At 51.5% G+C, this 12,965-nt stretch overlaps 1 protein-coding gene across 8 annotated transcripts in view; it reads left to right on the top strand.

Moving 5' to 3' along the window:
* Positions 1–8,373: 8,373 nt before the first annotated feature.
* ITGAE (integrin subunit alpha E) overlaps positions 8,374–12,965 on the top strand; it is a 65,442-nt gene continuing 60,850 nt past the window's right edge. For 7 of the 8 annotated variants that reach the window (XR_006512242.2, XR_011493624.1, XR_006512241.2 and 4 more), the window contains exon 1: positions 8,375–8,530. Coding sequence is in view for 3 of the 8 variants with exons in the window: in XM_014832678.3 (XP_014688164.1) it covers positions 8,497–8,530 (34 nt within the window). In the remaining 5 variants the exon portion in view is untranslated. Of the gene's footprint in view, positions 8,531–12,965 lie in introns of all 8 variants that reach the window. The other variant, XR_011493627.1, reaches the window with a different exon arrangement.

The following is a 12,965-nucleotide window of genomic DNA, read 5'->3' on the forward strand; positions in this document are numbered from 1 at the left end:
TCTGAGGGTTCTTAGCTCTTCTTGCTTTGTGAAGCATGCACCTGAGACCCAGGTTCTTGAGGAGGGTCAGGGTTTGGGAGTTGGTAGAGTGAGAAGTACAGGGGCCTGACAGTCAGGGATCTGGATGCCAACTCCTGGCTCTGCTCCATGAGCCTGGGCCTCAGTTTCCTTATCTAGTAAATGAATGGGCTGGAACCAGAGCTTCTGGCTTTGTTGGTGTATCTTAGTGGTGTTTTACTCTTCCCCAAGCTATGGCTGCAGTGGGCTGGCAAGCCCTAATTTCTGTTGCAGGCCTGGGGTTGGAGATGTGTCAAGGAGACACTGAGGGTGTGCACAAGGTTATGGACAGAGACTTAGCCCCATCCCATTTCTGTGATAGTCTGTAGGTCTACTAGTGGGACAGAGATGTCCTTGTGGTCAGGGTCTCAACTGACATGGTCTCTGAGTGTTCAGAAAATGCCCCTTCTTAGATTTTCCTTTGTTTTTCCCGGTTGTGACCCTTTCCCACCAGTAGTGCAGGCCCTTTTTCCCCATGGCCTTTCAGCTCTTACCAGTCTCCTGCTAGAGATCGGGGTAGACTTTCTGGAAGGGTGGTGGTGTGTAGTCAAAACTGGGTCTTTGATCTAACCAAGAAAAGTGCCCACTTCAGCAGCCTTGCAGTTCCCACAAACACACAGAACCCAGAAAAGTATCTTTAAAGATTTTAAGTGTATTTCCCAAAGCTGTTGGCCTTCTCCTCTCTCGCTCTCCAGCCTACACTCAGATCTTGCAACATCTCATGGGTGCCCTGAATGCCCAGGCCTTTTCTTTGGAGTTTGGGAGCGAAGACAGACAGCTGGGACAGTCCCCTGGTGGGCAGCTCAGCGTGCTTCTATCGTGGGCATTCCTCATGTATGTGGGCAGCAGGCTACACACTTTTCTGTATTCGTCTTGGTCTTTACACATATGAGATTTTAAATGTGTTTCTTGCTGCTTGATGATAATTGCAGATACCTCATTTCAGTTTCCCACTTGGAGAAACTGAAACCTCTTGGAGAGGTACCAGCTACCCAGGAGAACTTGTGGAGCCCACCACAAAATGTAAACTCTCCTCCCCTGGCCTCCTCTCGCCTGATCCCATGAATCCCTCCCCTTAGATGAACACTCTCTTCTCCCAGTCCATCCCTTTAGCAGCCTCTTCCCTGGTCTCTGCCCCATCTCTCCCTCTCCGTTCTGTGCACTGCAGCTGGCATGAACTTTTGTTGCTAGCAGCTTTACTGAGATATAATTTACACTGCATACAGTTCACCCATTTGAAGTGTATACTTCAGTGGCATTTAGTATATTCACAGAGTTGTGCAACTACCACCATAATCAATTTTAGAACATTTTCAAACACCAAAAAGAAACCTTGTACCTATTAGCAGTCACTCCCCGTTCCCTCTTCCCCCGGCAACCACTAACTACTTTCTGTCTATGGATTTGCCTATTCTAAACTTTTCATATAAATGCAGTCGTACACTCTGGGGCTATTTGTGACTGGCTTCTTTCACTAAACATGTTTTTGAGGTTCATCCATGTTGTAGCATATATCAATACTTCATTTTTTTTCATTGCTGAATAATGTTCCATTGTATAGATATACCACATTTTATTTATCCATTCATTAATTAATGGACATTTGCATTGTTTCCAGTTTTTGGCTGTTACGAAGAATGCTGCTATGAACATTCACGTAGAAGTTTTTCTGTGGACATATTTTTTTTTGTTTCTCTTGGGTATATGCCTAGGAGTGAAATTGCTGGGTCTTATGGCAACTTTATCATTAACCTTTGGAGAACTGCCAGACTATTTTCCCAAGTGGAATCATTTTCCATTCTCCCTAGCAATATACGAGAGTTCCAGTTTTTCCACATCCTTGTCAACACTTGTTATTTTCCGATGTGAATGGTATCTCATTGTGGTTTGATTTGCATTTCCCTGATGACTGATGATGTTGGGCATCTTTCCATGTGCTTCAGGATGAACTTTCTGAAGAAAATTATTCCTGTTGTTCCTCTGCTGAAAACCTTTCCAAAGCTTTACTGTTGCCCTTGGAATAAATTCCACATTCCTTTGACAGCTCACAAGGCTGGTCAGGATCCAGCCTCCGGCATGTCCCTGGCTTATTCTCCTGTCCTCCCTGTCCTCTGCTCACTGGTCCCCTGGGCCCATCTGGATCTCACCAGCCTTCCAGACTCTGCTCAGTCTGTTACACACTCTCCTGGTCCTCTCCCGTCCCACCTCAGCCTTGCCTCCTCTTTTCCCTCATCCTCAAGGACTTAGAGACTCCTCCAGGAGTCCACCCTCAACTTCCAGGCCAGGCAGTCAGCCCCTGTATGTGTCCTACTGGCCTGCCATGATGAGTCTTGGCTCATTCTGGGGTTAGGTTATGAAGTCACGCCTAAGATAAAAATGGAATGTAAACAAAATTCCTCCTGGAAACCCTGAGGAAGGTGCCATGTTGAAGACCGGCATCGTGAGGTCCAGTGAAGTTGGTTCCTGCCCATGTGGGAACCGATCATGGTTTTTTTGGTTAAGTACCAAGTGAAGTGGTTGTTGGGCTGTAATTAGGGCCATGTTGTGCAAAACCCACTTATTTTTAGGTGTTAGACTCACAGTCAGATGAGCAGCTCACTTTTGAAAAGGCCCTTGGGAACTGAGAGAGGCCGCAGGAGCAGCAGAGTCACAAGCTTGCCTCAGGCTCTGCCTGTCTGCTCGGTGAGTGGAGAGGCAGGCGGAATGGCCCAAATTACTTAAAATTGGGGAGTTTTTTTCCTTTTTCAAAAAACTTTTTCAGACAAATAACGATTGTGTTTGCCTAAGTGAACTGTGTGTATAATGCCAAATCTCTGTACCCCCCAAGCCAGCACCCCTATGCACTGGATTGTAATTCCCTCTTCCTGCTTGTCTTTGCTAGACTGTAAGCTCCAGGAGAGCAGGGCCCATGTCTGGCTTGTTCAGGGGGGTTTCCCTAGTCCTAGGATCACGCCTGGCACCCAGCAGGTTGTCCGTGAGCAAGTGATGAGTGTGTAAATCCCCCCGCTGCAGGCACAGCTCTGTTCTCCAAGGCCCCAGGGTCCTCGAACAGGCTAGTTCTCGTTTTCCTGCTTGGTACCCTCAACACTTTATTTTCATGTTTTATTTTCCCCACTAGCCTGTGAGCTCATAATGAGCAGGTGTCTTCGTGTTGTTGTCTCTATATCCTCCCACCAGGCCAGTCCAGAGTAGGAAGTACCTAAAAAGTGTTCGGTAAATGAGTAAATTGTGGTAACTCGGCCCAACTCTGGCACCTTTGTCTGCAGGCTAGTCTGCTTCTAGCTGAGACCACCAGATTTCAGAATGAGGAAGATTACTCAGAAGTGCGTAAACTGTACTTACATAAGAAAAAAATCTCATTAATTAGACCTCCATAAAATTCAAATTTCAATGATCTGGCCATATCTGAGCTGAAGCTTACCTAGCTTTATAAGGAATTTGCTAGAGAATCATATAAATAGTCCAGAATATTTTTTAGAAAGCATTCATCTGCCACAGGAGAGCAGGATAGGAAGCTGGCGGGTGAGTGAAAGACCCCAAAGAGGGACTGGTGAGCCAGTCCTCAGCCTCTGGTCCTGTTGGTGTGGAAGGGACGGCAGTGCAAAGAAGGCGAGAAGCAGCAGCTCGTTCCTGGAGCAGCACTTCTGCGTAAAGCAGCATTCCAGCTCTCAGGGAACATGCCTGCAGTTATGGGACGATGCTCACAGGCAGTTTGGATCAAAGTGAACAGCAAATGATGGCTTCACACATTGATTAATTGCTGCACAACTAAGTTTGCTGTGTAAGTATTTGCTTTTAAACCTTACGTAACAAATAAATTAGAAGTTAAGCCTTTTTTTTTCTTTTAAGAACTAAAAGGACAGAATGTTTTTGGTAATCTTGAGAATAGCACACTTGCTTTAAGGCAGATTGTTATTGCATAATCTGACCAACAATAAAACTTTTCTTACATGTTTGTAAAATAAATCTTAGAAGAAAAAACACTGTAGCATTTTGTCAAATGAAATTCTAGGATCTCCTCACAGAACTTTGATGTTCCTTGCACCAATTAGAGGAATGCTGCCTCAGAAGCCTATTTCAAATAGTTGTGAGGCATCAAAGTGGGATTTTGCTGTGCTTTAGATAACACTCTGGAGTATGGGTGGTATTGAACCTGCAAAGTGAGTCCCCTGCGCCAGGGCTCTCACCTCTGTCTGTCTGAGTGGTTCTGAAGGCCCTCTCTGGATGACCAGGGCCTTCAGTAGTTGAGACTTCGTGTTTCCTCAGACTGTCTGTCACCTTGCTCCTGGGCCGGTGCAGGTCAGTGAGGATGAGAGGCCCACATCATGGGCAGGAGAGGAGACAGGGCCTTCTTGTCCCTTCCTGGGGTTGTCATGCTTAATCCTGTGATGTGCCCCCTTTTGTCAGTGGCAAGGATTTCTCGGAGGGCCTGTGAGCAAAAGGCAGCACTTTTAGCTCAGGTGGTGTCTTTTGGGAAGAGTCAAAGAGGATGGTGGCTGGAGCTGGGCATGGAGCGATCTCACATACAAACTGGAAAAGACTGAGCAAGTCTCTTCACCTCTCTGGGCCTCAGTTTCCCTGTCTGTCAAATGAAGCGCTCAACTGGGCTGAGCTCCAGATTTCCTTCTGGTACTAATGTCAGTTCTAGGGTCTTTGCCATACTTTCCCAAGGAGCATGGGGGTGTAGCTGGACACGAAGGAGGTGGGGGCAAGCAAGAGGCCTAAGCCCTTGGACCTTTGGTTCCGTGACCCAGCGTAGCACCTCCCTCCCCAGCCCTTGAGGTAGGAAAGGACAAGAGGATCCTCTCCCTTGCTCTGTCCCCACTAAGTCCCCCTCCCCCAACACACACACAGATACCATTCAGTGTTTTATTTGGGAGATTTTTTACGAGGTAGCCCAGTGTATTAGTCAGCGTGGACTACCACAACAAAATACTGTAGACTAGGTGGTTTAAGCAACAGAATTTACGTTCTCAGTCTGGAGGCTAGAAGTCCAAGGTCCGGGTACCAGCATAGTTGGGTTCTGGTGAGGCCTCTTCCGGGCTTGCAGACCTCGCTGTGTGCTCACATGGCCTTTCTTTGGTGCATACACGTGGAGTGAGAGAGATCTCTGTTCTCTTCTAAGACCACCAAGCCTATTGGATGAGGGCCCTACTTTTATGACCTTAATTATCTCCTAAAGGCCCTATCTCTAAAGATAGTCACCCTGGGGGTTGTGGCTTCAACATATGGATTTGGGGGGACACAGTTCAGTCCATGCACCCAGTCATTGCCAGGATCCCAGTGTGTGTTTGTGAAATGAGGTCCCTGCTTTTTAAAAGCTCAGGAACTGGGAGGGATTTAGGCCCATGGGTCTGAAGGCAGTGGGGTTTAGAGTGGTTCAGAGTCCTGGTTCAGGAGGAGACAGACCTCTTGCAGTCCTCATTCTGCCACTTACTGGCCACTGGCCTTCGGCAAGGTACTTAACCTCTCTTTGAGCCAACATCCTCGTCTATGAAATCGGGACAACCGAATCGGGTGTCTGTGAGGATCAGATGAGGGCTTTGCGTGGACGGCCCTCGGCCCTGAGTCTGGCTCTCCCTCCTGAGCTCTCAGTCAAGGGTAGTGGTTACTACTGCTCTTCAATCTCCACAGCTCCTCTTTGCCCACTCTGTCCTCCACTGCTGTCCTCGCCTCTAGTCTCAGTAAAGTCCTCGCTTTTCCACATTTTCTCCCCCCAGCTTCCTAGGACTCGGGCAAGTGAGTAATTAGGAACATTTCCTGCCTCTTCAGGCTGTGAGGCAGGACTGTGGGAACAGCGCCCACCTGCTGGTGAGTGCAGACATCAGTGCTTTGGACTCACTCTCAGGACGGAACAGTTAATCCTTTACCTCATGCTGAATGTGTCTCCTCCATCCTGTAATTTTTATAACTTTTCATTTTGAAATAATTTCAAAATTACAGAACAGTTTTAAGGGTAGAAGAAAGAACATTTTGCCATGTTTTATCATTCTTTCCCTCCCCTCCCACCCCGAACCATGAACTATTTGAGAGTTACTTGCATACATCTTGTCCCTTTACCCGCTAAACATTGTACATTTCCTAAGAACAAGGACTTTCTCTCATATGACCATAGTATAGTTATCAAATTCAGGAAATGTATAATTTTATCTAGTCAGTACAGTAGGATCGAATCTGTAGTTCATGTTTCAATTTTGCCAACTGTTCCGATAATGTTTTTTAAAGCAGTTTTTCTTCTGGTCTAGGATCCAATCCAGAATCATGCACTGCATTTGGTATCCTCTCTTTAGTCTCCTTTAATCTGGAACAATTCCTTAGCCTTTCTTTGTCTTTTAGGATATTGACATTGTTGAAGAGTCCCGTCCGGTTATGTTGTAGCATGTCCCTCATGTTGGTCCCTTAACATTTGTTTAAAGTAAAATGAGTTAGGAAGCCACTTTCACATTCCTTTTGGATACGCGTGTACTTCCTGAACACCCAACCTTGTACTAGATGCTGTGAGGGGGAGCATTACAACACAGCCTGGTCTGCCCTTGGGATCTTAAGTTTGGGTTCGTGGGCACAGCAGTTACTGTCAGGTGTCAGGGGCTTGAAGGGCCCCTATGCATACTCATGATTAGGAGTCTGCCATGCTGGCACCAACAAGCTTGGGTAAATACATCCTGGATGGATGCAGCATGAATCAGCATTCTAGGTCTCCAAAGATGCAGAAAATGGCCCTGCACCCACTTCAGCATCCAGTCATCAGCTTTGCCTGGCCTTCTGAGGTGTCCTGAAGTTCACAGTCCAAAAGCGAAGTCCTGCTTCTCAGCAGTCTCGAGCAAGCTGTGTCCTGGGTTCTAGGCTGTCTCCGCTGGCCATCTGTTCTGTGGCCTGAGGCTACTCTCTTCACCTTCTGGACCAGTGGTGGGGAGAGGAGCCCCTCTGGCTCTGCCAAGTGCCCCTGGCACTCCAAACAGCTGTGGGGAGAGGAGAGTCACAGCCCTGGAAAGATGGGCAGACAGGCCAGGACTCCCACCTGTGACTCAGGATGGGCCTCCTCGTAGTCTGGCAGGCGAAGCATCAGACCTGGAGCTTCGCTTTTTCAGCTGTTTACCTTCTCTGTTGGGTGGTACAGTGTGAAAAATGGTGAATTATAATTTCTACTCAAACAACCTTGTCAGGTCAGGGCACTCTCATACTAGTTATAGGTATTTTGTCAGACCAAAGCAGACACGCAAAAGTGTTTTAGGTGTCATTGATCTTTACTAAACTTTGGCCAAGCAAGGTTTCAGTGTGAGAAACAATGAAGTTGATTTTCATCTAGTCATTAATTCAACACCATTGTCTGCTATGTTTTAACACTTATATTAACACATCAAAGTGCTCTCTCCCTGGGGATGCAGATAGTCCTGTGAGAGAGACTAGAGTCCCCTGCCTTTTTGAATGTAAATTAATTAAAATTAAATGAAATGTAAAATTCAGTTCCTCATTTCACTGGTGACATTTCAAGGGCTCAGTAGCCACACGTGGCCAGGGGCTGCCGTATTGCACAGTGCTGAGCTAGAACCTCATCGCAGAGTCCTGTTGGTCAGCACTGCTGTGCACGTCCGACAATCTGGCATGCAGGGGTGCAGGAGAAACTATCTTCTGTGACAGATGGTCATACAGGGAAAATTTGAGAAATCAGGAAGTTAGCGTTTAAATATGACTGCAGCCTGTTGGCAGTATATCCCCTGGGATGCTGGGTTGGGTCAGAGGTATGCCAAAAGATTTATGGAACTTCTTCCATTTTTCTGGTAGCTCGGAGCTCTGTTAGATTAGTTCCAGCATCGTGGTACTGTAGCCAGGTTTTAAAGAGAATGCAGCCAAAGCTGAGTTGAGGCAGTGATTCCAGTCAATACATTGGGTCTTTCCACTCACCTGCCCTCTGCAGCCTCGGGACCGTGAGTGCTCCGGCCAGGTGTAGGAGCCCAGTTTCTAGCTGTGAGGACACCTCCTGTAGGGGGAGACCCCATTCTCCCCGCTGAGGTGACCTCTGCCAAGGACCCCCGGGCTGGGTGCTGGGCTTGTGTCTGGTGGGGATCCTGGAGCAGGGCCGGGGACTGGGCTTCACTCACGGATGATAAACAACAGCCGGATTAGAACTGCTCCTGCACCTCCAACGTCTGCTGCCGAGGACATCCAGAGCTGTTCCCAGGCCAGACCCCAGCTCACTGTTTCATGAAAGTGTGGGTGATGGAGCAGGGCTGACATGTGTCTCTAAGCTCCCAGGACCCAGCCCACAGCTGCTGAGGAAGCCACGCAGCCAGCTGTGTACGAGTGGGAGCGTCTTTGAATACTTGAAAGTGCCTGTGGGCCCTTGCCTGTGTGCGTGCCTCTGTCCCCGCCTCCTGGCCGCTGAGCTGAGGGGAAGCTGAACAGGCCGAGGCTCACACCGCTGCCTCTGCTCCAGCTAGGATGTGGCTCTTCCACAGTCTGCTCTACATGACCAGTAAGTCAGCCTCACCCCGTGCCCCGAGGCACTGCTGTACCCTGAGCGCAGCCTTGCCCGTCTGTCTCTCTGATGGGGCTCAGTCAGAGCCAGAGGTCAGAGAAAGTGTGGGAACTTCCCCAGGGGGATGCTCTTGCTCAGTGGGTCAGATCCCCAGGCTTGCTCGGAAGGGCTTTTGAGGCTCTGTCGACACTGCTGACAGACAGCCTGTGGCTTCAGATTCCAGAGCTCTACCACCCTGCTCCTCCTCCAGCTGCCTCCCCTTCCCCACCCTGGGCCCTCTCCCCACAGCACCCACTCTGGGAGGTGCTGGGGTCTGTGCCAAGTTTGTCCTCAGAGCGTGGAGGCCGATGATGCCCACCCTGGCTGGCAGAGCACCCTTCTGTTACAGCGCAGGGGTTCAGCTGATGAGGGTGAGGACTGTGAGAAGGTGAGCCTTGGTAGGAACTGTGGGGGCTGTGTCTGTGTGGTAGAGGGCGAATGCACTGGGGGAGCCTGCTTCCTGTTCCTGACGTTAGGGCCAGTACGAGAACCTGTGTGTGGGGAGAGGGGGCACTTTCTCTTCCCGTCACCTGAGGGGTCCCATTCTGGCCTTAAACCTCCCATGGAAGCCACTTGGGGCAAGCCAAGCCATGAGTCTTGCCTGCCCCCAAGGCCCCAGGGATGAGATTGAGCACTTCAGTGAGCCCCTGGAGGCTGCTCAGATCAAGCCTGAGGCCGGGGTGGTCCTGCCTAGTGATCTGGGCAGGCTTCCCGGGGATCTCCTGCACTGGTCAGAAGCTGACAGAAGAGTGACATGAACCTCAGGCAGATGTGTTTCAAGGCTCCTGGAGCCTGAGTTCTCCCTGAAGGATGGGTGGGGGCCGGCAGGTGAGTGCCAGTGTCTGAGAGAGCTGAGTCCATGCTGGGAGGGAACTCAGAATTAGCATCCACCATGAGGCCTGACCACCCAGGAGGCAGGCCAGACCTGCGTAGAGCACCAGCAAAGCATATGTTTTGGGACACATTTTAATATTTGATATTTCAAAAATATCAAAATAGTCATCATGGAAAGGTCAGCAGTTTGTTGAACTTCCTTTTCCTTATTTTACAGTTTAGACTTACCTGTATTTTCAGTTACGTGGTGGGGGTGGAGTGGAGAGGGTCTCACGCTTTTTTATGGCTTAAGGCTTTGATCCCCCATCACCAAGAATGTCCAGAGAAGAGTCTTAGACTAGACTCTGGTCCCCCCCTCCCGGCACTGAGGAGGTGACTGAGGCCCAGAGAGGGGCAGTGACTGTCCAGGGTTACAAGCAAGAACCAGTAGAAACGGGACTCCAGCCCAGGCCTCCCTCTTGCCTTCAGCTCTACAATACCCCACGGCCTGGGACACTAACCCCGGCATCACTCTGGGCTCCTGATCATGTGTCTCCTGTGGCCTCTGGAATGACCAGCCATCGCCCCAGCACCTTTTTCAGCAGGTGACATTTATCTGACGCCTTCTGAGGCCTGGGCACTCTGCAGGCTGGTGGACAGCAGACAGCAGGATGAAGACAGGCTTGCAAGGAGGTCTCTTAGCCTGCAGCTTGGCTAAGCTACGGGAAGAGGGTGAGAGCAGGGCCCAGCAGCTCCAGTCTGAATGGGAGAAAGGAAGCTGTGGCAGTTCTGCTCCAAGCTGTGGGGTCCTGAGACTTAGGGAGGGACCAATCCTAAAGAGCTTCCTGGAGGAGGTGAGACTGGCACTGAGTCTTAAGGGCTGGGGAGAGTCTGAGAAAGTGACAAGAAGATGGCGGGGAGGGTAGGAGGAACCCCTCAGACTGTGACGCCAGGCCCTCGGCTCTGATTCCTGTGCCTGGCTGGGCCTCCCTAGGCTGGAGAGACTCCTGGCCTGCCCCTGACCTTCCACCCTTCCCAAGCCACCCCCTGTAGTGATGTCCACTTCTCATCCGTGGGAGCAGATGAGAGAACTCCAGATGTCAGAGAAGTCTTGAGTCAGGGGCAGACACACTGAAACCCTGCAGCTGCCCATAGCCCCGCCCCTAGCCGCGTATCCTACAGCCTGTGGTCCCAGGTCAGTCTTCACCATCCTGTGACCACAGCCGCTCACTTCTCCCTACCGGGTCTCAGAGGTTGAGTCTGCATCCCTCGTGTGAGGAAGGAAACTGTGCTATCAGCTTATGAAAGCTTACAGTGGTGAAGGAGCCAGAAGTCCAGGTCCTGCTCTGCTGTTGCCCCAACTTCAGTCTGAGGCCTGTGGCCCTGCTGGGGGAGTAGGGAGGTGGCAGACCCTCCTCTGCCAGGGGCACAACCCCAGACCGGTGTGCAAGTGTGTGACAGAAAACCTTCGTCCCTGGGAATAGGAGACTGAAGTGTCTGAGGTGGCTCTGAGGATGGGGAATGTCTTTAGGAAGCACAGACTTGGGGGGGCTGGGGGAGACTTTCTGTGCAGGAGAAACATTATGGATGAAGATGTGGGGTCTGAGGAGTCTGTTCAGGAAGATGCAGGCTGAGGATTGAGTGGGAGCAGAAGGCTCTCTGCTCTGACTTGCCTGTCCCCCACAACCAGGACATGCTGGGCCCTGGGGGTGAGGGCGCACTGTCCGTGTCCTTGGGCCCCCGTGTGAAGAGAAAGCAGGTCACACACATTCAGTGATACCTCTAGCCCCAGCCCGAGGGGCCACTGTGGATGCCTTCATGTCTCGCACCCGGGGTTGGGGAAAGGGTGCTCCAGGCAGAGGTACGATGCCAGAGAAGTGCAGTGTTCAGGGGCAAGCCTTATGGAGCATGGCCATGGGGGAACCAACGTTTCCAACCTTCTCTGGGTGGCTGGTTCGTACGCTGTGTATGGGGGGATGCGTGGGCAGTCAGGCTGGAGAGGTCCAGGGTGCCAGGCCGAGGGAGCTCGGACCTCACCCTGAAGGTGGTGGGAAGCCACAGCAGGTGTGGAGCAGGCAGTGACAATAAGACTTACATGCTGCATGGAAGGAGGAGTCCTGGAGAAAGGGGAGGCAGAGAGGCCAGAGAGGAGGCTTCTGCGGTGGTCCTGTCCGGGGGTGTTGGGGTAGGTGGGCTTGGGGAGGAGGAGCCACTCCTGAGAAATATTTAGGAGGAAGATCCACAAGTGCCTGGGGCAGTGCTCAAGACCTGTGGGCCATTGTTATTGGGTTGACTGTGGAGGGGGCGGGAGGGGAGGGCTTGGGTGACGAGGTTGGGGTAGACGATAAGGCTCCTGTGTGGAAGGCTGAGGTGGGTGGGCCACCGCAAGGGACAGGCACCCGACAGATGCCTCTGAAGCCTGGCCTCTGCCTGGCCTTTCCAAGTGCTCTGGGCCAGGCATCACGACGCCCGAGTCTGGGCCCAGCTCTACAGCCGGCTCCTGGTGTAAATTGGGGCACCGTGCCCCCTGGGCCTCTGTTGGCTGTGAGAACGTGCATTTAAAATGCCCAGTGTGCTGGGTGAGATGGGGTTGAGCGGGGAGGTGGCGGTGGCTGACAGGATGGAGGGAGGGTCAGGGTCTGACTCCGTCAGCACATGACTGGGGACAGCTTGGGGAGGCGGCCCTGTGGTTAGTGTAGTCACATGCTGGTTCAGCGGGGCTCTCGTGTCTGACAGCACACAACGGGGGCTTGAGAAGGAGGGCAGGGCTGTCGGAGAGAATGTGACAGGCCTCCCTTGTGGTTATGACACTAATGTCAGCACCCACATACTGCGCCTCCAAGGTGTCAGATGCTGGGCTGGGCATTGCCCCATTTGATCTGCACAGCACGATGTCACAGATGGGGAAACTGGGGTGAGGTGACAGCCCGAGGTCTTTCAGTGACTCTGTGGCAAAGCAAGGATTTGAACTCAGGACTGTCTCCCTCTGAGGCCCATGCTGTTTTCTCTGAGTCTCGGTGGGAAGTGGGAAGGGAAGGGGTTGCCCGATCTAGGGGCAGCCCAGGCAAAGGTAAATGTGAGGGGCCTAGAGGGCGTCTGCTGGAGCAGGGTGACCCACGCCTGGCAGATCCCAGGCGCGAGCTGGCTCTCAGCGGTGCTGCGGGTAACTGGGAAAGCTCAGCGAGTACTGTGACCCCTCACACCTCTCTGCTGCCACAGGAGGTTCTCGCTGACCTAGTCACCAGTTCTAACCCAGAACTCTGCCCCAGCTCAGGGAGCTGCTGGCACAACGGGAGCCGTGCCCAGCTTCTGCAGACCATTTGTGGCCCTGCCCTCTCTCTGTTTACCAACCCCTCCGTGCCTCCAGTTTTTACTAAAGGCTTTGGAATTAGGCAGACCTGGCCCCAGGCACAATTATTCAGTTTGCTGATGGGCCACGAGCAAATCACTCGCCCTCTCTGAGCCTCAGCACCTGGCATGGTGCCTGGAGGACAGCGGGTGCTCCAGGAGGGTAGATGTGATTGTCTCTCTGCTCATCTCCTCTCTTCCCCCTTAGGGATCTCACACCAAGATGAACAAA

This window comes from Equus asinus, chromosome 13 (assembly GCF_041296235.1).
Source record: "Equus asinus isolate D_3611 breed Donkey chromosome 13, EquAss-T2T_v2, whole genome shotgun sequence".
NCBI classification, from domain to species: domain Eukaryota; kingdom Metazoa; phylum Chordata; class Mammalia; order Perissodactyla; family Equidae; genus Equus; species Equus asinus.